The 25,709-nt window shown below is 33.2% G+C and overlaps 1 protein-coding gene across 4 annotated transcripts in view; it reads right to left on the reverse strand.

Moving 5' to 3' along the window:
- The window catches only part of LOC145313779 (uncharacterized), a 136,370-nt gene extending 115,340 nt beyond the window's left edge, over window positions 1-21,030 (reverse strand). The window contains exon 1 of one of the 4 annotated variants that reach the window (XM_080153384.1): window positions 20,105-21,030. Coding sequence is in view for 2 of the 4 variants with exons in the window: in XM_080153383.1 (XP_080009509.1) it covers window positions 14,709-14,724 (16 nt within the window). In the remaining 2 variants the exon portion in view is untranslated. Of the gene's footprint in view, window positions 1-7,082; window positions 7,219-14,708; window positions 14,765-20,104 lie in introns of those variants that run through there. The other 3 variants (XM_080153383.1, XM_080153386.1, XM_080153385.1) reach the window with 3 other exon arrangements.
- Window positions 21,031-25,709: the final 4,679 nt, after the last annotated feature.

Genomic DNA, 25,709 nt, shown 5'->3' on the forward strand with positions numbered 1-25,709 from the left:
CTGGTGGGGGGCCCCTGCGGTGATTCTGGTTTTGGCAGGGGGTGGCCTTCTTATTGACTTCCCTAGCTGGAGCTCTGCATCCTGGTGGGCCTCCATCCTCAGCAGCATGGGGGGACTTGGCTGGGTCATGTGCAGTGGTTCAACAGAGTAGAGGCATCTGGTCTTGGAGTGTGGGGGAACAGCCTCACTGCTGCTGGTCAACCCTGCTCCCTCCGTGCTGGGTAAGGCCTTCCACTGCAGCAGGTCACCATTCTCCATCCTTAGGCCGGTCCCCAGTCGTTCCATGCCTGGGGGCTCCCAGGGAGGCTTGGGTGGCGGCTCCCCCACCCCCAGGTACGCGTCGGGCATCTGGGTGAAGAGCCTATTCCCCTGGGACAGCTCCCCATCCTCCAGGTTGGTGAGGCCAGCGCCAGGGAGGACCTTTCCACCCCAGACACAGGTGGTACTGGCCCTAGGGCTGGGCCCCTTTGGAGTCTCAGTTCTGGTGGTAGTGCCCATCTTGGGGCTGGCCACTAAGTCTCTGAAGCTCGTCACCTTCTCATTGGGCTCAGTCGCATCGTTCAACACTCCCGGGAGGACACATACAGGTTCAACAATCCCCAGTCCAGTATCTCCATTTCTCGTGCGTTGAGCACCAACTGTACAGGAGCTGTGCAGCGGACATTCAGTCACCCTTCCAGACAAGGGCATCTCAGGGACCAGGGGTCTGTGACCTGGCATGTGTTTTATGTTCACTGTACTCAACACAGTAGGCCCAAGTAATAACAGAAGCAGCACCTTGTATGAAGAAGCAGAGAGTGGTGGTGTACAGATGTTGGTGGTTATGATCCAAATGAAGGCTTCTGTCCACCACAGTGCCAGCAGTATGCCTAGGCACACAGTTAATGCCCAATCAGGGATGTCTTCTATTGCCGCACGTCGGGCTAGGGGCTGACAATTTCTCATCTTGTAGATATAGGAGCAGAGTAGAGTAGCCGCGCCGCAAAGAGGTTCGAGCCGGCTCACCCCTATTATAGATACTATAGCTGTGTAATTAGGGTGGTAGTCCACGTAGCCGTAGGCTCTGTCCTCCTGGCTCAAGAGTTTCGGTGGCTGGAGTGTCCCCATGATAAGTAGCAGGGGGTTGGTCTGTTGGTGCCAGCGTCTTGTTTAACTGTTGAGCCTGAGTTGTTCTCCTTTCCAGTATAGCTCTTAATTTCTGTGATAACCAGCGGATCTTAGCTTAGAGATAAAAGGGAATATGTTAGGTGTCCATAGATGTCTCTAGGAGCGTATCCGCTAGAAGATATATGGATATGTAGGCTATCTATATATGGCTACACTCCCATATATATATACGTGTATAGGAATATCTTCAGAGCTAGCTAGCTTTCCTCCTTGCTCCAAAAAAATCACGCTTCCTCTGTATATAGTTCACAACTATGAGGGTCTATGGTCAAGGTACACACCACAACTGCCCAGGGTGGGGCATCAAGTCAGGCTATTTCCACAGGGTGGGCGTACTTTCATTAAGTTGCCATATCAGTCTCCAGTGTTGTATGGTGAGGTTAATATTCACTTACTTGCAACCATGATACAAAAAAAAACAACACTATTTATCACTTGGTTGCTGCACAACTTAGTATTGAGTTGTTAACACTTAGGTATTTATATATACGTATATTTTGTTCACTAGCCACTCAGCTTTGAAGTAGGGTTGGCAGAGCTAGGAAGATGTTGAGGGTCTGGGCTGGTCTAAGGAACTGATTTAGTTTTCCTTATCACACTGTAGATAGGGAGGGAGGAGCTTGCAAGTTTTTCTTCTAAAAACATATCTCTGTTGTATGCTATAGAGTGGCCCCTCTCCTGTGTGTGTGTGTGTGTGTGAAATCCCCTTTTCTTGCAACGCGCCTACGCGCCGTCAGAGTGTGCACACAGGTAAAACGCGCTTCTATCCCTCAATCTGCTCTCTCATTGGTCCGCTTGATCTCTCTTTTTCCGTTGAATTTTTTTGTGGCGTCCCAAGCTCTGCTGCGCGACCCGTAAATGGCGCTCTGTTCTCCCGGTCGCTATCTCCACACCGTGGGCGGACTTATTTAGGTGTGGGTAGGAGGGGGAGCGCGTGAGGGGACGGGGTAAAACCGTCCGTTCCCCCCTATGGGGAGGGGGGTGCTGCAAGTTTGAAGTAACTGGGTGGTGAGGTAATTGTGCCTTTTCCTTAATCCTGAGCTTATTGTTATGTCACCTCAATTGTATTTGCTTCAATTTATGGTGGGCCCCTCCCCTTCCGTTGGGATAAGGGGTGTATTTGTCGTGCTGAAGGCTTGGGGTCAGATTGTTTATCAATGCATTGTTATATTACATCTAGGTTCTATTTTTGGCTTTATCACAATACACAACAAATTTGCTTACCAAGCCTGTTCTATTTTTGGCTTTATCACAATACACAACAAATTTGTTTACCAAGCCTTGCCCATAAATCTATTGTTCAGCTTTCACACATTTATCACACTTATCACAAATTTGATATAATATCTATTTTTTCTAGATGGGTGGCTGCGCTGTAGCCTCTCAGGATACTTGGAGTTAACGTAGTTTTTCTTCTGCTTGGTACACTACACTCGTATTTTCGCTCGCAGCTATTTGGCTTGTTTCAGCCTGTCGGCGGCAGGGAATGTCCCGTCCTGCAGCGCCGTGTATCTGAATCCAGCTGGTGGCGGCAGGGAATGTCCCTTCCTGCAGCGCCGCTAGTTCGGATCCTGCTATCTCTTGCAGTAAATGTTGGCCTATTTTCAGCCGTTTGCACTTATTTGGCCTGTTTCAGCCCGTCCGCAGGCCTGTTTCAGCCCTTGAGCGCTCAATCCTCTGTTAGATGTCGGCGCTTCTCGCGGTTCTCCGTCAAGTTTCGCTGCTCTCCGCAGTCTCTCGTCCGATTTCGCTACTCTCCGCAGCTCGGGTTCCGCCACACTTAGTGGTCTTTCGCTTCCACAACTGCCGGATACAGAGTTAGACCTTGCTATCCAGGGTGGGTAATTCAGGTTGCTTGTGTCAGTTTTGCCAGTTTCACTGCTGGGAGTACCTTAGCCTCAGCTGCGCGTCTGCTCTACACTTGTGGTTTGCCGTAATCTCACACAGCTGTCACCAAAAGTTGTGGTATCCGCCTAGGTTAAATGGCAGACACCAGAGTTCAAATGACTACGGCAGTGCGAACAGACGTGGACACATATATTATAGAGAAGCTACGCTTCTCTAGCAATCACTAAATAATAAACAGAGTCTATTCAGTTGTTCCTTTATTCAGGGTCTAAGGTTTACTAAAGTTGTACAACATAATATAAATACATATGGATTAGGAATAAAGATAGTTAAAGGTAAATCATACAAGTAAAACATAGATAGTTGCAATGGTTAGGTAGATGGCTATCCCTGTCCGGGGGAGGCAGGATAGCCCATGGAACAGCACAATGGGTAGATAAGCATAGAGGGGTTGAGTGGTAGGTCTGGGTACTAAAAGGGAAGGTTTGATGATTACTGTGACAACAACAGTCTGTGTGGGTGGTGATTCTATCGGGTGAAGGAAGGCTTAGATCCTTTATCCTCAGGGCTGAGGTGGTGCTGATAACTTGGTGGTTGAAGGGGAAGGTTCCGGTGCTTAAGAAGGGAGAGGGAGGGGTAACACCCCTCCCTCCACATGCAGGACAACTGAGAGATGAAATCAATACCGTTATCTGACATATTTGCAGGTGGCTTTACAATTGTAGAATAACAGGATTTAGCTGGGTGCGTAGCATCACTATAATGTCTTGGTTTCTGCATGGCCCAGAGTTGCCGAATACCACAATATAAAGTAAAACCAAGTCTATTTGTACGTTCATCTAAAGCAAAAGCAAGAAACCACTGAATTGTTTGGTTCAGCTTTTGTAAAAAAAAATCATTTGCAGGGATCTCAGGGATAAGACAATAACGTTTCACCCTCAATGATGATAAACTAAATCAATCCTTCTGTTGATTAAAGTTATTAGTAAAAAAAATATTGACACTACAACTTTGGATTTTCAGTATTCACAAAACATTTTAAGTAAATAATTGAGATACGCGGTTATAAAAATTTGGGTACCTATGACTAAAACTTACAGTCCAATGTTCCATCCCCTTCTGGTTATCATATCATAACGATAGCATGTCGTCAGCTATGACCCCTTTTAATCAAATCCAAAATTCAATCTTTAACTTTTCAAATTTCTGAGATATTTTTCTTAATATTATTTTATCATTTGCCTAATATATGTACAATTACATATATGCACATAACTGCATATAAAGTACATTTAAAATTTCTAGATTTAAATGTACTTTGTTAGCCTTGTTTCATATTTACATAGTCACATGTACTGTATGTACTGTCATAAGATTCAGAGACAAATAAACATTAATTTAATATCAAATAAAGTTATAATTATATTTGGATGAAAATTTAACTTTGTGCAAAAATATTTTGAATTTTCTGTATGTTAATTAAGAAAGCCAGATTTATGCAGGGAGGAAGGGGACTAAATTATTCTGGTACCCAAACTTTTGAAAACATAAAATTTAATAACTTTGTGTACTTTTATCAAATCTAAATTGGTTGGTACTAACAACCAGTGTCAAAACTTTTCAACCAATAATTTTAAATACAAAATGGAGATGATTTTCTCCATCTTAATTTAGGATACACAGCAATTAATTGTTCATTGTCTCATCCCTTAAAGTACCTGCTCTTATAGCAAAGGTAATGTACATCAGAAATAAATGGATAGGATAATGCTGATAAATTAATCTTCCCCTCAATCTGACTTTGAAGCCCCATAGTGTTTGGATTTCTTTAATAATCTATATTTTTATTTTATTCAACATTACAATTTTCAACTTTTAGTTTTGAGGTAAAGATTTAATTAAATGTTTGTTTTAGAAATGCTTTGTGTGTGTGTATGTGTGTGTGTGCGTATAAAATGCACATCTCAAATACCAAATTCTCTCCAACAACTCTCTCGTGACACTGTTAAATTAAGCTGGAAGTTTGATTATAAATCTTATACTCAGCACTTATTTCTAAATCTCCTAGTTTATTTTTATTTTAAATACAACTATGCTATTATTACCACAAACATGACCAAAAACCAATGAAAAAAAAGTAATTCTGTTTAAAAACTCCACTTTTATTTTACTGTGGTGCATTGACCATTTTCTTTGTGATCTATCCTTCCTCTCATGTCCTTGAGCGTCCTTGATCAATTCAAATCCATTTCATTTTCTGCCAAAAACTATGCATATTGCACACATATTACAGTGTGTCCACCAAAAAACTATGCATATTGCACAAATATTACAGTGTATCCATCAAATACTATAAATATTGTACACATATTACAGTGTGTCCACCAAAAACTATGCATATTGCACACATTTTACAGTATGTCCAACAAATACTATGAATATTGTCCAAATATTAGATTGTGTCTACCAAAAACTATGTACATTGTACACATATTACAGTGTGTCCACCAAAAACTATGAATATTGAAAACATTTTACAGCGTGTTCAAAACAATGAATATTGCACATATATTACACTTTGTCCCCTAAAAACTATGCATATTGCATAGTTTTTACAGTGTGTCCACCAAAAAACTATGCATATTTCAGGGAGTTGGAGTGTCTCTTTATGCAATACAATCACAAATCATCAACCCAAAAATATTTTAGCAGAATGAGTGCATAAACTTACGGAAATTTTCACGTAAAAAATTATTATCTAAATTGATAAACACTCATCCTGTTACTTTAACCGCTAATGATTTACATTTTGGCATGTAATTTCACCAAAATTTTCACTTTCAAAAGAGAAACCTTAAATTATACATATAAAGTATATTTTATGACACATAAAGATGAAAGTACAAATGTCAAAAAAAAAAACATTGTTAGTCCTTTTAACTTTTTAGGTTTGGTTTTAATCTTTGATATTATGCTTGTGAAAAGCACAGCTTTTTCGACATTTAGAATAGGCCGGTCCGTCGATAACGGAAAGCTCTTATCGTTAATAAGGGCACTTTAGAATTGCTCTATTAATTTCAAACTTGTATTTTAAATATTAAAAGCGTTGCTGCAATATAATTGTTAATGTTTGTTTGTCTGACCGTATGATCTATTGAGCTTCACTTTCATAGGATGACAAAATTATCCCTCTGTAGATTACAATAAGTGGGTGAAACGCTCAACTTATTGAACTAAGCAATCAAAATTCAATGTAAGTCACTTAAGTTGTTTAGCCAATGAATAAGAAAATGTTATTATAAAACTTTTAGGATTAGTGTAATAAATAGATGAATATTCTCTTCCTTCCTAAATGGTTGTCATCCTTGTTGTTGTGAAATTTTGGGTTTTCAATTGAAACAACCTAGAAAAATTCTTCGATATGGTTGATGAGAAAAAATTATGGAATAATGCAATACTAATTATTTCAATTATTTATTACACAGCAGTTGTTAATCATATTTTCCAGTATGGCTTCAAAACCGATTAATATCCGCTGGATTAGAACCAGTTGTCAGCCATACTGAAAAATCATGAATATAACTATATTTATTTCAAGTTGGTTATTGTATATTGTAGCTTGGATAACCAATATGTGAGATAGTATTCTATCATGAGTAAAATTTATTTAAGATTAAAACTTACTAAACCCAAAAATGTACTATATACTGCCTTTTCAAGTTCGTTATAGATTAATATGAATATTTGATTGAAACCATCAAGATTAACTTCAAGGGGGGAGGGGGAAGTTGACCCTCGAATTTTATTTTAATATTAAACAGAAAAGGTAAAATGTGTTTTTTTTTAAGAAGGAGTAAAATTCTTTTCCAGGGGCCATTTATCTTTGGAGGTTGGAAGTACCCTCCCCCACAATAGTTTTAACCCTTCTCTTGACCTATAAGAAGCTTGACTGTAAAGGAAAACCATGTCGATCAAGCTGTTAGCTGTTAAGCTATAGAGAAACAGATAAACATCCTACTACTATAACATAAGAATTAAATTTCAATAATATGATATAAAAATCTTACAATGCCATTCTGACTTGCTATCCTTTTTATCTCACACAATCTTTAATTTTCTATCTTAATCACAACTCTTGGTATCTGTATAAGTCAGAGCTCTCATAGTACAAAATGCTTGAATAGCTTATCACTAGGTCTAGTATAGCGACTAAAGTAAAACCAATGCGCTAGTAGGCATCTTTTTTACACCAGTTTTTAAGTCGTTTTTAGCTTATAATAACAGTTAGATACAAGCCTAAGACTGTGAAGTGGTGGGAAGCTAACGTAGTGACGTGAGAAACAGCCCTTTCTCAATTTTCTTCCATCATCTCGCCTAAGCACTATAGCACTATAGCGCTTCAACGATGGTATCATACGTAATTCCGTATTTGACGCATTGACGCAAGAAAAGTCAATAAAAAATACATAAGATAATGAAAATACTTGATAAAGTAGTTAAATACATTTATTGAAGTTATAAAGGGAATCTGAAGAAAATTTTTTAAATTAATATTTATTATTATTAATTATAGTGATTTTGATAATTTATGAATTTACAATTTTTTTCATGTTTAGATTTGCTAGAAACATATTTTTAAAACTAATATTTATTAATACTTGAATGTTGCATCAGATTTTCATGTTCTCTAATAAATTGAACCTTACAATGGGCTAAAATAACGATACCCCTTATCCCTCTTTAATTTCAACCCCTCCTCCTACTGGATGAACCAACTGACTAATAAATTATATATATATTAGCAACCCAAATTGACAACAAATTTTTACCTGTCAATATCCACATATACTGTATCCATTTTTAAAAGTAACTTTAACTCAATATTCCGAGATTTTTACCGCGACCATCGCGCTTGCACTTTTTTCCGTGTGATGTTTAGTTGTAACCAATTCAAACCAAATTTTACCGCTTAAAAAAAACTATTAACTTTTCTTCAATTCAGCGCAAAAGTACATCATTTATGTCATCTTCTTATTGCTAATTATGGCAAATATTTAATTATAGAGGCAAAATTATTTTAATGTATTTCCTCTCTATTTTTTATCTCATATAAATAGAACCTAAATCAGTCTAGCATGATAAAACTATTTACAGTTAATTTCAGGGAGCTAGGGGACAATGAACTGTAAATTATACTGGTACCCAAAGTTTTACATGCACCTTACATCATGCGTTGGCCTAATATCATTGGGGACTCATATCTAATCTTGATTACAATCAATAATTTTATTCTAAAGAAAGGGTTATTTTGTTTGTTGTAATTGTAGAGTACATTAATTGATTGGTTGGTACAAACTTGCAGTGTTCAAACTTTTCTATCAATAATTTTCTCTACACAAGGGATAACTTTGTTCATAATAATTTTAGATGTAGACAAATTTATCATCCATTGGCTCATCCCTTTAGATTCCTGAGTTAATTGGATATACACTATGACTAATTTCTAACTAAAAGACTTTCATTTGGAATACCACGAATAGAAAACAGTTTCTAATATGGCCTGGAATAATATTTACTGAATTAAAACCGGTTTTAAGCCATACTGAAAAATCATGTATTACATTATAGACAATATTAAAAAAACAAGGATGACAACATCCATAAGTAGCGAAGCACAAAAAATCGTAGATGGGAATACGTACAGGTAGATTGAAAAGGTTTTTACTAAAATCAAGAATGGATTTATTGGATAAAATAAATATGAAACCTTGTTTTATTTTGTATGATGACGATGGTCAAAGTAAATTATATCAAAGATGCTCATAACAATGGAAAAAATTATTTTGATACTGATATCCCATAAAAGTTTGAAAATTGGATCAAAATAAACAAAGATCTTGGGAAATATGTAAAACATATAAAAATAGCCAAACACCTGATAAATGGCAGTCTGGCCGCCATGGTTGTTTTCTTAAAGCGACAAAAAATTTTATTTTTAAATCCTTAAAAACTTTAAAAATTTGGAAAATCGGACCATATACACTGAAGATATGGAAAAAAGTGTTAAATATATTTATAAATAGCCTAAAACCTGCCAAAAAGGCAGTCTGGCCGTCATGGTTATTTCCTTTCAAGAAGGAAAATTTAGTTTTGATATCTACAACTGAAAAAATTTTGAAAATCGGACTATAAACACTGAAGATATGGAAGAAAAATGTTAAAAATATAAAAAACAGCCTAAAACCTGCTGAAAAGGCAGTCTGGCCGTCATGGTTGTCTTCTTTAAAAGACGGGAAATTTAATTTTGATACTATAACTGAAAAAAATTTGAAAATCGGACCATACACTTAAGATATGGAGAAAAATGTGAAAAATATAAAAATAGCCTAAAACCTGCTAAAAAGGCAGTCTGGCCTTCATGATTGTTTCTTTAAACGACAGGAAATTTAATTTTGATATCTGTAACTGAAAAAATTTTGAAAATCGGACCATAAACACTAAAGATAAGGAGAAAAATGTGAAAAATATAAAAATAGCCTAAAACCTGCTAAAAATCGGTCCGACCGCAAATGATGTTTTATAGTCAATTGTGCTCCTTAATAATGGGAATGTTGTCAAAAAATTTCAGCATTCTATCTTTTATAGGAGCTGAGTAAATCCCATTTCCCCCATAGCGTTACGGACTGACGGACTGACTGACGTACGGACAAAGTGAATTATAGAGTAGCTTCGCTACTAATAATAAAATCTGTTTCAGTTTAGCTGGCCCAGAGGGGCCATATCTCTAACAAGATTCAATCAATCTCTGATATAGATATTACTTAATTTAATTTTTGCTATAAAAATTCCAAAAGATATGCTGCTATTAAAAAAGCAACTTTTATTTTACGTACTTTGAAGGATTTTTTTATTAATTATTACAATCAGTAAACAATATAATCAATTATTATCAAATTATAATTATAAAATTACAATTGATTTTTAAGTTAGAGTTAATATAAGAATTAAATTAAAATGTTTAAATTATAAAATTAAAAAAAAACCATTAACTTAGAGTTTATAGAGATGTACAATGAATTCATTCTATAACTCACTTTGTCTGTCCGTCCATCCTAATTTACTTTAATAAAGGCCCAGGCTACCAAAACTGGTATTAATTTTATGATTTTTATTTTGATATTTGTAGAAAATTGTCTGTAATACGATAATATGCATGGTTTTTTAGTATTCTTATTTTAGCCATTAACAATTCATCAAAACTAATGTATATGAGAACCGGTTCTAATCCAGCGGATATTAATCTGTTTCAAAGCTATACTTGAAATATATTTATGTAAAGGCCATTTTTGGGACATTAAAATAATGTTAAATAATTACAGCAATCTATTTTATAAATCTATTATGGAGCTAATAACTAAAGAAGTCAAGTTCAATGACAGATTTAAAATAAAAGTTATGGTTCTAAGGTTATATAACATTATGCAATCACAGTAGAATTACTAGACAAACTCAGTTACACTCAGTTACACATTTAATGATAAAATTTCTAAGGCCCAAATATTTGAAAAGTCAATGTTCTTTATTTACCAAACTGAAAAGGGTATCATCATTCAAACACATAGAGTTATGAGAAACATATACAAGAGGGTTTTATTTTATCCGATATTTTATATTAGTACTTATTAATTGTATACAACTAACAGCAGCTGCGCCCTTAAAATCAAGGATAGTAGATTTGTCAACCATCTTTAGAAAATTAATAGCCTTTTATTCTATCCTTTGACCTATGTGAAGTTAATAATGTAAGGATAAAACAAGTCAACTGTACTTTTACAGAATGTACAATTTATAAATAATTCCTTATAAGTCTACAAACATGTAAACTTTTCCTGCTACCAAAGACAGAATTTTACACTTACAATTTGATCAAATATCGATTTATTTCCACTGTCAACCCCCCCCCCCCCAAAAAAAAAAACATTTGTAAGAGGTTATTTTATTTCAGTCAATCTAGGTATCTCTATACTTTATGAACTACCAGTTATGTTTTTTCAACACAAAAACATGGATTCAAATTTTTCCAGTATGGCTTTGAAACCGATAAGTATCCTCTGTATTAGAACCGGTTCTGGAAAATCATGTATAGCATCGTATTAAAAATAATTTTCCACGCATATTAGAATAAAAATCAAAAGATTAATACCAGTTTGATAGTCCAGGCCTTAGACCAATCGGGGCTTACAAAACTGACTTTAAACTTATAATTTTTTATTTTATATCTGCGGAAAGCTGTCTATAATCCTATGCGGTATTATTTGTGGACTTTTTTTCAGAATGAAAATAAAAGATACAGTTATCCATAATCCAATTACTTTTTTCCAATGTCAAAGTTTCTATATGAATTACTCAATTTGTCCACTAGAGTATTATGCATGATAAAATTGTCATATCAATTTCAAACTTTGCATGATGATTCCTGTAATGATGATTTAGAAAGTGTAGCAACTTTATAATTATTAGAAGAAAGTCCGTACGTTCATGCATATTTTCAAACTATTTGGAATAATTCCTAGAACAACAAGATACAATATTATAAATGAACCATCTCTAAAATCAAGGTCTAAAAATGTAACAATATCCTGTATTTAAGCAATTTTTAATTATAGTTATATACAGTTTGTTCGTTTGTCCTACCGTTATGATTGTTCTGCTTTTAAAGCTTTGATTTAATGGATGTTGTCATACTTGTTTTAATTGGAAAATACAGGATTTGCAAAAATTTAAAATACACGAATAGAAAATTACTATTATTAATTAAATATAGTTCCGTCTCGACGCGTCTTTTCAATTTATAGAATTTTTATAATTAAATTAGAAATATATTTTTAAACAAATTTATTAAATTGATTATAAAATTTTGTCCTTACATAATAAAACTCAAATAGAAATAACAGGATGTATTTCTGCATGTATGCGTCAAGTTGGACCGATATGGTTCTCTACTTTACAGTAAAGCTTCTTGTAGATCCAGGAAAGGTTTACAAATATTCTTCTTTTTTTTGCGGGGGGGGGGGGGGTGGGTAAGTCACCTCTATCCTCACAAGAGAAATCGTCTCTAGATAAATTTTTTCACCTCAATAAATCTTTAAAAGGGGTAATTTTTGTCAATAATTATTGGAGTTGAACATCAAATTATCGTCCATTATCTTATCACTTAAAATCCCCAAGATGAAATTAAACGTAAAAGATGTTTTTAAAAAAGTGTTCATCTTAAGTAGTTAAATTGGCATATTTTATAACAAATTTTACTCCAAAAGAGCTTAAAATCTGACCAAAAACAATTAAGAACACTACGGTTCTTTCTTTGTAAATATTAATAAGCAAAAAAAGCAGACGGACAAACTAACATCCCGTCGCTATTTATTGATTTGTCAAAATATGTATTTTTTTAACAATTTAAACCTCTAGTGATTATGCAATATCTGAAATTTTGCGAATTTATTTGCATAGTTATTCGATAATTTCTGCACAATGGCCAGTATATTGTGGATTTCTAAGACAAAAATATATTTTTCTTCAAGAAAATAATTTTCATTCGTTTAAATATGAAAATATTAATTAAGAACTTAAATATTTAATTTAATTAAAATAACTGATGTGCCCCTAGCATCTAGTAGCTCTGTATTTGAAGGTGGATAGCCTAAAACCATCCTATGAACCAAATTTTACAATAAAATAGCGAATTTATTTGCAATATTTTTCGATAATTTCTGCACAATAGCCCAAGGATATACAGGAATAAGAGAATGGCTGATAAATAGATGTATAATTAAGACAACTATCTGGCCCAAGTGATAGGGACATTTTCGTCTGCTAGCAAATTACTTTCGAATACTTTGTAGCGACTTACTTAGCTGTGTTTAATGTTTATATTTCCAACACTATTAGTTATATAAGACCCAATTGAAAGTCGGCACAGGGTCTCTACCCCGTTATATATATCTCGTGCCAACTTTAGTCTTCTACTATAATTATATTAATAGTTTTAAAGATGAAAGAATTATCCTATCCATTTAAGACTTGTTAGAGGCTGAATTGGTGTCCAAAAAGTAGTATTTTGAAAACATTAAAAATATAAAAGATTTCTTACTAGAATAATTGTTATGGTCCATATTAAAATGGTATATTTAAACTTTTTTTTTGCAAAAATGGATAGAGAATTATTATTCAAAATATGGTAAATGAATGGATTTATGTTATACGTGGATATTATGACATGGAAAAATTGTCGTCAGTTTAAGTTGCTCACATGGACAATATTTATTGGTCAGTTTGTTTATCCATTAGAAGGGGAGAGAATGGAGTAAAGGGGTTAGATGGGGGTATTTTTTTTTAGTCAGCAAAGAGTATCACTTTATTATCATAATCATGTGTAAGATCCAAGTTATAATAAATCCATTGTTGCAATAATATTATCCAGAAGTACTTCTTACTCTCTCCATCAGGGAACAAGGTATAGCACAATAATAAATTAATTTGCAACTACCGTCAAACCTGCCCCCCGCCCCCCCCCCCATACTGGATGCTAAAAAGCTAAAGCTTACAGATAAGAAAATAAGATACAGATAAGATTAGAAAATTGGGGAAATGATTAATTTATCAGACATTGCCATGTCTCTCTATCCCTGAATATGCAATATATTTATTTAGTAGGCTTCAAAGTTAAGGAAAAATAAATGAATAAAATTAAGAAAAGGAGGGAGGGAAATTTGATTTCTAAACTTAAATGGACTTGGTTGGCTTTAAAACTCTGGAAACATTATTTTTTGATTGGAATGTAGACACTATAATCATGCATAGGTGTATACAATTTTCACCTTTCATTATCTTATTATTAAGATCACTTATAAAAAGTGAGTGAAGATTCCCTCCACTGCACTGTAAGCAAGTATCTATCATAAATAGATTTGTCCAAGTTATTTTTGTGCTTCGCTACTTATAGATGTTGTCATCTTTGTTAATTTAGTTTTATAAAAACGTTCTTGATTGATTGATTGATTTATTAGCCTCCAGAGCTACATCTTGTCAGTCTTGAAAATTTCTGTTCAGGTAATGCCCTCGTCAAGTGATACAAATTCTGCCGCCTGTTTAGGTTGGGTCCAAAGTGATAAAATGTTGAGATCTGTAGGGTTATTTGGGCAGTTGAACAGATGTTTAGTGTTGTGTTGGGTTGTGTTGCATAATGGGCAATTGTCGTCAATGTTAATTCTGCTCATATAGGAATTAAGCATTCTGCTGTATCCAGAACGTAGCTGGGACAGTCTGGATCTGGTTATTCTGGTCAAGTTGACTTCCTCCTTGTTTACCTCAGGGGGGTTGGCATTGAGGACTTTGCTGGGGGGGTAGCGTGCCAGGGCCTTCTGCACTTCTCTAGTATGGATAATTTAATGTCGAGGAAGAGCCTGTACGAGGTGCATCTACCTGGTGTTGTCTTTTAAACGACGGAGAAATAAGCGAGGCGAGAATATAAACCCGGATGTCATTTAACATTACATTTATTTATACTTTGAATTGGAAAAGAACAGTTTTATGCAACATCATGGCTAAACTTCATGGTTCATAAATCTATAATACATTAATATCAACATTATTTTAAACAATATAAACAATTTAATTATAAAAAGAAACCTTACTTTTAATTCTCTCCATTTCAGCAACTTTACACAATAACTTTCCCGGTAACTCTGACGCTTACACTATTAAACGTGGTGTATTATAATTACTAATTTAGACACCTAACATAAATATTAAACAATTGCCCTTTCCCTACCTACTAATGGGTTGCATAAAATCCCCATTAAGTAAGTTGGATGATCGACAACAATGGGTGGAAGTTCCCCATTGTAAAAAAAGGTTTTATACTATTAAAATAACTAAAAGAGATTTTAGTTTTGTACGTAAAAATAATACACCTCGCTCGTATTCACAGACAAACAATAACTGGATACGAAGCGTACAGAAATAAGCTTTTATAATCTTTGGACTTTTGTTTACATTGTATAACCGGTTTTATATATAATATTAAGTTACAAAATAAGACACTAATAATTACTTATTGAATGTCGATTACTTTTATAATGTTTTAGCAAGATATTTAAATTTAAACGTATTATAACTATATATTATTTTGTCTCTTTAATTATCAAAGGGGTAAATCTATTGGAGTTAACGACATTAGACTAATCACAAATAACGCAACATTCCCCGAACAAGATTGGTGTCTTTATTTTTTAACGGATCTTTTAGGACGTTTGATCGTCATATTTGGGATCTCCATCACTCCCTCTAACACTGTCTGGAAAAGCTTCGCCCTTTTTCTTTGACCGAACGCAAACTTGTCTGGGTGACCAGGTTCTTTCATCGATCTCTTCAGTAGGCTCCAGGCCTTCTCTGGCTCTGCCAGAATCCACCGCTCCAGAACTCTGTTGTTCTTTAACACTGGGTAGGATGCGAGTAGTTGTTTAAAACTGTAATAGTCAGCTACTTCTACATTGGGAACATCCACTCTCTCCCCATCTGAATCTTCGTCTATAATGTCAGCAAACATCTCCTTAACTTCTCCCTTCTCCATTTTCTTATCATAAGCAACCTTGTCCCAGATGAGAGAACACAGGGACAGATCATACGCATAGAAAATTCTATCAAATGTTTTCAGAATACCTATGCCCGCATCTATAGCTTCTATCCTGGTGTAGTGATCAGTAGTGCTGAATATTTTATACAGAGGGTTCTTGTTCATAACTCCATATGCTTGTTCATATGCAGAGGGAATGAATTTGCAAACATCCTCCATGCTGAGCTTGGCTACTTCCTTTGTTGCATCTACATCCGGAAAATTTTGAGGTAAAAGCAAAACATAAAATGACTTGATACAATTTCTGGTGCTAATAAGAAAATCACGGGTGTACAACCTGTACACGTTTGGAAGCTTATCAAAGCTAAGATGATTGAAAGCTGAGGTAGATAGAATCTCCTCCTGGCAGACTAGACCACCGGTGAACACCCAATTCATTAGCGGAACTGACCAAGCATACTTCACCCAAATGCCTGAGTAACGAAACATTTTACAAATTTCAAATTTCACATTTGTGAAACAAAATAATTTTTGTATTGATGAGAACCGGTTCCTGTCCACCGGATTTGAATGAATACGAGAAAATGTTTCACTAAAAATTTTAAACTAACGGGGTCATAGTATGAGATACTTAAATGTATCTTTTATTGTCTTATCCCCTAAGATCCCTGCAAATAACAGGGTATCTTTTGTCATAAAATGAGCAATAATTGTTTTATTCTGCGCAACTATTAATGCAATACTTTCATTTTTAGTATTGCTTCGAAACCGATCAATATCCGCTCAATTAGAACCCGGTTCTCAGTTATACTGAAAAATCATGTATAGCATCGTATTACAGACAATTTTCTAAGAATATTTTTAAAAATCATAAAATTAATTGCAGTTTTGTTAGCCTCGAACTTCGACCCCTCGGGGCTAACAAGACTGGTTTAAATTTATTTTTCATCTTAATATCCGCGGAAAGCTGTCTATAATACAATGCGATAAATAACTATTACTTTATTGGTGAATAATTATCCCAACATTTACTTGAGGACAAACCTGGTTATACTGAATATGTGTTCATTTAAAACAGTAAACTTTTCATTACAGTTTTTTTAAGTTTTTTTTCATTTAGGGCTAGTTTGTTATTCAGTAGAAAAAAGATAACTCTGTGTGATTTTTTTTTAAAAGGTATAAATACATATTAGCATTTTTGTATAAACAGCTAATCGTGAGGCCTTTTTATTGCACCAAGTAAAAGGAAAAAATACTGAATCAGAGAGAAAAATATATTTTCTATAATAGCCATAGATAATGAAAAAAGGTAAAAGATAGGGAAAAAAGATATATAAAAGGATTCATTAAAAAAATCAGAAAGCAATATTTTAACAAACAATAATAGAGTGTGTTACAGTAATAACACAAACTCATTTTAGCAAATCATAACTTAGTACCCAGGAGAACTGTATTTGAAGAGTAGGTAGTGCAGGAAAATAGCCTAAAACTGAAAACCTTAACTTTGTATCATAGATTTGTAGCATGCTTATCGTGTATTTTTTGTGCAAAGATAAACTTTAGACTGCGCAGAGACTGTTTTTAACAGGGATCTAAAGGAATAAGACAATGGCAGATAAATTGATGTACATCCACGATGATTACAATTAGTGGTTGAAACATTTGAACTTAATGATCCAACCAATCAAAATTTACTTTGGTCCCAAAAGTTGTTGAGCCAACGTATAAGAAAGGGTTATTATAAAGCTTTGGGGACCAGTGTAATAAACAGCCTAATCTCCCGGTTTTTTTTTACAAATTGAGGCAATTAAAGATTATCTGCGCAACTATGAAGCATGTATTGTATATCCCTTGTAGAAATAAGCCTTTCTGCAAGTAATGGAAAATTAGACTCATGATTATTTACTTACATTAATGGATTCAGAGAGTGAGAGAGAGAAAAGAAAGAGCTAGAAAAAGTGTAAAGAGCAAGAGGTATTAGTAAGATGAAATAAAAAAATAAAACACAGGGTTTTGCTAGAGAGGTGTCAACCTTGCAGGGGTTAAGGCAGGTATCCCCAATTTTAATTAGATGTGGGTTTTTAACACCCACCTACAACTCAACCAATGGGTAATAGAAATTTATGTAAATAGAAAAAGATTAGTTAAAGAAAATGAAGAAAATGTGCAGAAAAAAACTTTTCCGGTACATTAACAAAATTGAAACTCATGATTATTTACACTTACATTAATAGCGGGGAGAAATTACAGTAAACAAGGAATCCTAATTTTAAATAGGCAGAAATCAGGATTCATGTCCCTTAAGATCTCAATATCCTAAGAAATAATTGATATTTATTTTAAAGGAAGCTTGATATAGGTGCCAGAAATCTATATATAATTATTTGGATGTACACTATATTTCCATACACTCTAATGAAGTTATACTTCCAGCTGGCTAAAATAACAATTAACCCTGTTTAGTCACCCACCCCTTCCCCCTCCCTACTATTGGATTATAAAATTGACCAATACACGAGGTCCATATTATCAACCTCAATGTTTCCTTCCTCCCTGAAAGCAACTGTGTAAAATTTGACATTTTATGCCAAAAATAATGTCTTAAAGACTTACAAACCCTAATAATGCCTAATTAAAAGGAAGGAAATGAAATGTATAAATTAGCTATTAATGCTATATATGTAAACTGATTAAAATGCAGATTTTCAATTAAAATATTTTAACCCAATTTTTTTTGTAAATTCTTCCTAAATTGCACAACGACAGAACGAAGGTATTTGCTAAAGTTTTATTTAGCCTAAAAACTTTTAAAATTCAGACATGTTGTTAAATAAATAAATGTATGCTTAGCTCCTGATTGTCTAATACTTGGGAATTAAAACAAGGATAAAAATATTCTCAGCAATCCAAAATAGAATGCTGGATACTTTAAATGTATTTCCAGTATAATAACCGGTTCTCAGCCATTCTGACTAAACCTGTATAGCAACGTATCGCAGACAATTTTGCATAAAAATAATAAGATTAATACCAGTTTTGTTAAACCGGAACACGGAGATAACCCAACTGGTATTATTCTTATAATTTTTCCTTTTAATATCCGCGGAAAACTGTCTATTATAAGTAATAAGCAATAAGCAACGAAACTTATGCAAAACTAATGCAAAATAATTTTGTTGATATTGAAAACATAAATGGGCTTTTGAACTTAAATATCCCTTTCTTTAAATTTTTGACAATACCTACAAAAATAATCGTCTATGTTACGTTTTTCTCACTTGTTGTAAAAAAAAAGTAGATTATTTACAACTTTTATTATCTTAGACATTTTTGTTGCATTTATTTAATAGGTTTTTCCCAATAATAATGTTTTACAATTAGAAAAAATAATTATAAACTTTTGTATGATGATTAATAGTGGAACTTTTTACATTTATGGTCTGTCCATCCGTACGTCTGTAACGGATAGCAATTCTACCTAATGGTTCTACTCCCCCCATCCCTTCCAATTAATCGCTGCGTACGACACTGTTTTCAAATATTGATTACATAGAAAATAAGGTAGAATGTTTCCTCTTTGTAATCTTCTAATATTGTTGAATTATAATGAATTGTTACTATACATCTTTTAATACTGTCTGACCGTATGATTTGTTGAACATGGCTTTTATGGATGTTAACATGCTTGTCTTTATTCTACTAGACGTTTAAACCAACATATTGACTTCTATATCAATTTTTGCTTCATTAATACAATAATTTTTATAAGCAATATTTTTGTAAAGGTACGTATCAAATGCCTTTGTTAAATCACAATTCAGCGCAGTTTAATATTTACCAACTGAATAATTAAAACATTTTTGGTTTGTTTTTGCAATAATATTAATGAAAGACCTATTTAAAATTCTTTTTTCAACAGCTTTGGTATAATTTTATTAGAAAATAGAGTAGCAATTACGAATTAGGCAGAAATAGTCACTATTTTTAATTAAGGATATTTTAAAATTTTGACTACACGAATAAATGTAAGAAAGTAGATAATGTAGCACAGACGTTTAAGGTTGGGGGTAGAGGGATGTTTAACAACATAAAAACCTTTTATTTAACCCTCTAGAACTTGTATTTAAAATACATTAGATTACCACCCTAAAATATTTGAAACCCATGATTTTACACCCCTTAAAATAAGCTTGGACATCCTGGTACTGTAACTAAAGAATATCTACAATAATTCAAAAAAGAATGGAAATGAAATAGAGGCGTGTTAGTTTTTCTTATTTCAGGGTCCAATTTTGTACAGCAAATATATTGTACATTTGGATTTTCATGGAAGTGTATGAGTCTTATATTAATTAAACTCTCATAAGTTGTAGTTTTGTGCTTATTTACCCTAATAAAAAAATGCGAACATTATTGGTGTACTGAGTGACTATTGTGCAAAACCTATCAACATACCTGGATTACGGAGGGTGCTGGAACTTGGACATCCTGGCGCCTGATAAAGCAGCTCCTTGGCATCTTACTCCGTTTTTTTTAAATCCTTCTTTGAATTATTTAAAAACAACCTTTTTGTAACTTATTTTATTATCACAAAAACTTGAAATTGTGTTTTTGATATAAGAAAATATTTGATTATTTTTTACTAATCACAGGATAGTGTAGAGTTTTGTGTAAAACTAAAACACAACAAACAATAATACACAGAGATATATAAAGAGAGAGGAGTGTTTTGAAAAGAGTTGGGTTGTTGTTTATTTTATGTATTTTTTGGCTCACAGCCAAAGTGATTTTTCTCCCACTCTGCCTCCTCTTATAACTCTCTCTCTCTTTTTTATCCTTTTTTCCTAACTGAATAGTGTATATATTATAAAGTCTGTATCTTGGAATAATTTATAATGTGCTTAAATGACGTATTTGTTGTTGCTAAGCCTCGATATATACTGTACTGTGTACAGGTTAATTGACCGACGGCTACGCGCCTGGAGATGCGCTTTCGCGCGCTTTCCTCACACAGGCAATAAAGTTCCCGCCGTTTTTCTTTGTTTAAATTTTGAATTAATTCTTAGTTAAGTCTATATTTCTATTTGTTTATTTGTATAAATCACTTTATTGAGATCACAACCTTATTTATAGTATTACGCAATTTAATTCTGGAAGTTAAACATTAGTAAAATAGTACATCAATACTTTTTATTGTATTTTTAGGGTTTTTTCAATGTCTAATATTGTAACAGAATATCACACCTTGCAATAGATTAATATAGGTCAATTTGGTGAATTTTTTTTTGCACTGTGCGAAGCTATGCTGTATTGGTTGAAAGAAATAAAGAGGACCTTTACACAGTGCGCTGTTGGTTGTGGCCCTGTGACGGGTCTGGTAATGACTGTGGTGTTGGGTTCAGTCTCTCAACATCTATCTATCTATCCATCTATCTATCATGGTACACAGCCAGTTGGTATCTATCTATCTGAATACAAAGCTAGGACTGCATGGATTTAAGTGGAGGTGGAAGAGAGAGGGAGGTTGGGGGAGGTTTGTCTGATGGGAAGGGAGAAGACAGAAATTAGACTTTACTAGGCGAGGGTTGTCACTTGTCTTGCTTGTTTGGTCGAAATACATGGTTGACTGTATTTATCCTTCAATACCCTTCCCAAAATAGTTAAAGTCCTATAAGGAGTTTCACTATATAGAAGAGCCATATTGGTTCAGCGGTTAGCAAGCTATTTGGGAAAGAACGACTACCAGACACAAAGACAAGCAAATCACACACATAATTTACTTTTATATAAGGATAAAGCCATAAACGTCTAATGGTGGGGATAAAGGGATAAAGCTTACTTCAATTCCTTTTTTTACATTATAATCAGAATTATTTAGTCTAGATTTACTTGGTCTATTGTAGACTGTTCAGAGAGGACGGGGAAAGAGTGAGAAGGGTATGGGGTAGTATAGAGTTAACTCCCAAGAGAGTGAAATATAGAATGAGAGAGAGAGAGAGAGAGAGAAGGGGAGAGAGAGTTAAAGACAGAGAGAGAATGAAGGAGAGAGTGGTAAAAAGAGAGAACTAACCATAAGTTTCAAGGGAAGAGAGAAAAATCTACACTATAAAAAATAATGTAATTTCAAAGTAAATTTTAAAAACAGATTATTTTTTGTACTCTATTAACAAACCTAAAAATATAAAAAAGCATTACAGTTTTTTTTATGTATGTTTGACTTTATAATAGCATTTGAATTTTTCAAGAAGTTAATTATGCTGTAATTATTTGGCTTAAACAAATAAATATTATAAAAAGTTGTTTCATTGTATTTTTTGACTAAACCATGGCATTTGATTGAATAGATAAATAAGTTTCGGTTCCGAATATGACTAGAATTTGTCTATAGCATAAAAGTGGAAGGCCTAAAGAGGCTAGCTGGAGATAGAGCTCTTTCTTTTACAATTCATGGGATATATTATAATATATTTACACAGTATACACCAGGATATATATGTTTTGGAAGCTGCTTTATTCTACAGAAAGAGAGAGAGAGAGAGAGAGAGAGAGAGAGAGAGAGAGAGAGAGAGAGAGAAAGAGAGAGAGAAAGAGAAAGAGAGAGAGAGAGAGAGAAAGAGAAAGAGAGAGAAAGACATAACAAGAAAGAGTAGTGGAGGGTTAATTATGAATCCGATTTTGTACTGTATGTAATTTCTGCTTTTGAATTTTTCTAGTTTGACAAGTTAAAAAAATCATATACTAAAATATACAATTCGTAATACCATATAGTAATTAAGCTTGTGGAAGAAGTATATTAGTGGTTATTTGCATTTGAATTTTCTTTTAACTTGCGTACATTCTTGGTCTACTGGGTGTGTCATCGAAAGCGTAAGCTAGCAATTAATAGGAAACAGTACAGGAAAGGGTTATTAGATTCACATACGAAGCTATTTTAAACACGAACATTTGATTTTAGAACTTTTTAGAATGATTTTAATAGTCATTTATCGCAGCGTGTTATATACAGCTTTCTGCAAATATTAAAATAAAAAAAAATAAAACCAGTTTTGTTAGCCGTGAAGGTCAAAAAAAACCGGGCTAACAGAATTAGGGATCATATGAAGGAAATGAAGTCATTCCTTAAAAGGACAGAAATTTCATTGCAAAAAGGACAGAAATCATCTTCCTTTATCTCAGATAAGTGAAATATGGACAAAAATCACTCTCCTTTTTCTCACATATCTGAAAAAGAGAATAAAAATCACCTTCCTAAATCTCACTTAATCTTCCTAATCCTAAGAAAATTAACCTAGTTCCTCCAAAGTCTACCTTTTCATAACAAAGTCTACCTTTTCCTTACACATTCTCACTTATTCTCAGATAACCTACCTTATTATAAGAAATTCTTCCTAAATCTAAGAAAATCTACCTTACTCCCCCAAATTCTTCCTTGGTTTTCCAAATTCTTCCTTATTCTAGGAAATTCTACCTAATTTTAAGAAATTCTTCCTTATTCCAAGAAAATCTACCTTATTCCCCCAATTTCTTCCTTATTCTTGGAAATTCTATGTTATTCTAAGAAAATCTTACTTGTTCTAAGAAAATCTACCTTATTCTAAGAAATTCTTCCTTATTCTGAGAAAATCTACCTTATTCTAACAAATTCTTCCTTATTCTAAGAAAATCTACCTTATTCTAAGGAATTCTACCTTATTCTTCCTAATTCTTTCTTATTCCCCCAAAATCTACCTTATTCTAAGAAAATCTTACTTGTTCTAAGAAAATCTACCTTATTCTAAGAAATTCTTCCTTATTCTAAGAAATTCTTCCTTATTCTAAGAAATTCTTCCTTATTCTAAGAAATTCTACCTTATTCTAAGAAAATCTACCTTATTCTAAGAAATTCTACCTTATTCTAAGAAAATCTACCTTATTCTAAGAAAATCTACCTTATTCTAAGAAATTCTTCCTTATTCTAAGAAATTCTACCTTATTCTAAGAAAATCTTCCTTATTAAAAGAAATTCTTCCTTATTCTAAGAAAATCTACCTTATTCTAAGAAATTCTTCCTTATTCTAAGAAATTCTTCCTTATTCTAACAAATTCTTCCTTTTTCTAAGAAAATCTACCTTATTCTGAGAAATTCTTCCTTATTCTAAGAAAATCTACCTAATTCTCCCAAATTCTTCCTTTTTCAAAGAAAATCTACCTTATTCTAAGAAATTCTTCCTTATTCTAAGATATTCTTCTTTATTCTAACAAATTCTTCCTTATTCTAAGAAAATCTACCTTATTCTCCCAAATTCTTCCTTTTTCTAAGAAATTCTACCTTATTCTAAGAAATTCTTTCTTATTCTAAGAAAATCTACCTTATTCTAAGAAATTCTTTCTTATTCTAAGAAATTCTTCCTTATTCTAAGAAATTCTACCTTATTCTAAGAAAATCTACTTTATTCTAAGAAATTCTTCCTTATTCTAAGAAAATCTACCTTATTCTAAGAAATTCTTCCTTATTCTAAGAAATTCTTCCTTATTCTAAGAAAATCTACCTTATTCTAAGAAATTCTTCCTTATTCTAAGAAAATCTACCTAATTCTCCCAAATTCTTCCTTTTTCTAAGAAAATCTACCTTATTCTGAGAAATTCTTTCTTATTCTAAGAAAATCTACCTTATTCTAAGAAATTCTTGCTTATTCTAAGAAATTCTTCCTTATTCTAAGAAATTTTACCTAATTCTAAGAAAATCTACTTTATTCTAAGAAATTCTTCCTTATTCTAAGAAAATCTACCTTATTCTAAGAAATTCTTCCTTATTCTAAGAAATTCTACCATATTCTAAGAAAATCTACCTTATTCTAAGAAATTCTTCCTTATTCTAAGAAATTCTTCCATATTCTAACAAATTCTTCCTTATTCTAAGAATATCTACCTTATTCTAAGAAATTCTCCCTTATTCTAAGAAATTCTACCTTATTCTAAGAAAATCTACCTTATTCTAAGAAATTCTTCCTTATTCTTAGAAAATCTACCTTTTTCCAAGAAATTCTTCCTTATTCTAAAAAAATCTACCTAATTCTCCCAAATGAAATATATAGGGGTCCCAAACTCAAAAACAAAGTTTCAGCGCAATCCAGCCACCCGTTCTCGAGATACAGTGACCTGGTGTCCTTGGCACTGACGTTGAGATTTGGGAAATGGTTCGAATCCTTAATAAAATATTTTGGCACTTAGTCAAAATTTTGAGGAAAAAATACCCAAGTGGACAAATAATTTTGATCAAAATATTTTTGGACTTTAACCAAATTTACTAAGGATTCGAACCATTTCCCAAATCTTACTGTAGGTACCAAGGACACCAGGTCACTGTATCTCAAGAACAGGTGGCTGGATCGCGCTGAAACTTTGTTTTTGACTTTAGGACTCCTATATATTGCAAGAATTTCTTAGAATAAGGAAGAATTTGGGGGATTAAAGTAGATTTTCTTAAAATAAGGAAGAATTTCTTAGAATAAGGTAGATTTTCTTAGAATAAGGTAGAATTTCTTAGAATAAGGTAGAATTTCTTAGAATAAGGTAGATTTTCTTAGAATAAGGAAGAATTTCTTAGAATGAGGTAGATTTTCTTAGAATTAGGAAGAATTTGGGAGAATTAGGTAGATTTTCCTAGAATAAGGAAGAATTTCTTAGAATTTGGTAGATTTTCTTAGAATAAGGAAGAATTTCTTAGAATAAGGTAGATTTTCTTAGAATAAGGAAGAATTTCTTAGAATAAGGTAGATTTTCTTAGAATAAGGTAGAATTTCTTAGAATAAGGAAGAATTTCTTAGAATAAGGTAGATTTTCTTAGAATAAGGAAGAATTTCTTAGAATAAGGTAGATTTTCTTAGAATAAGGAAGAATTTGGGAGAATTAGGAAGATTTTCCTAGAATAAGGAAGAATTTCTGAGAATAAGGTAGATTTTCTTAGAATAAGGTAGATTTTCTTAGAATAAGAAAGAATTTTTAGAATAAGGTAGATTTTCTTAGAAAAAGGAAGAATTTGGGAGAATTAGGTAGATTTTCTTAGAATAAGGAAGAATTT

This window comes from Acartia tonsa, chromosome 3 (genome assembly GCF_053477335.1).
Source record: "Acartia tonsa isolate MP-2025a chromosome 3, ASM5347733v1, whole genome shotgun sequence".
NCBI classification, from domain to species: Eukaryota; Metazoa; Arthropoda; class Copepoda; order Calanoida; family Acartiidae; genus Acartia; species Acartia tonsa.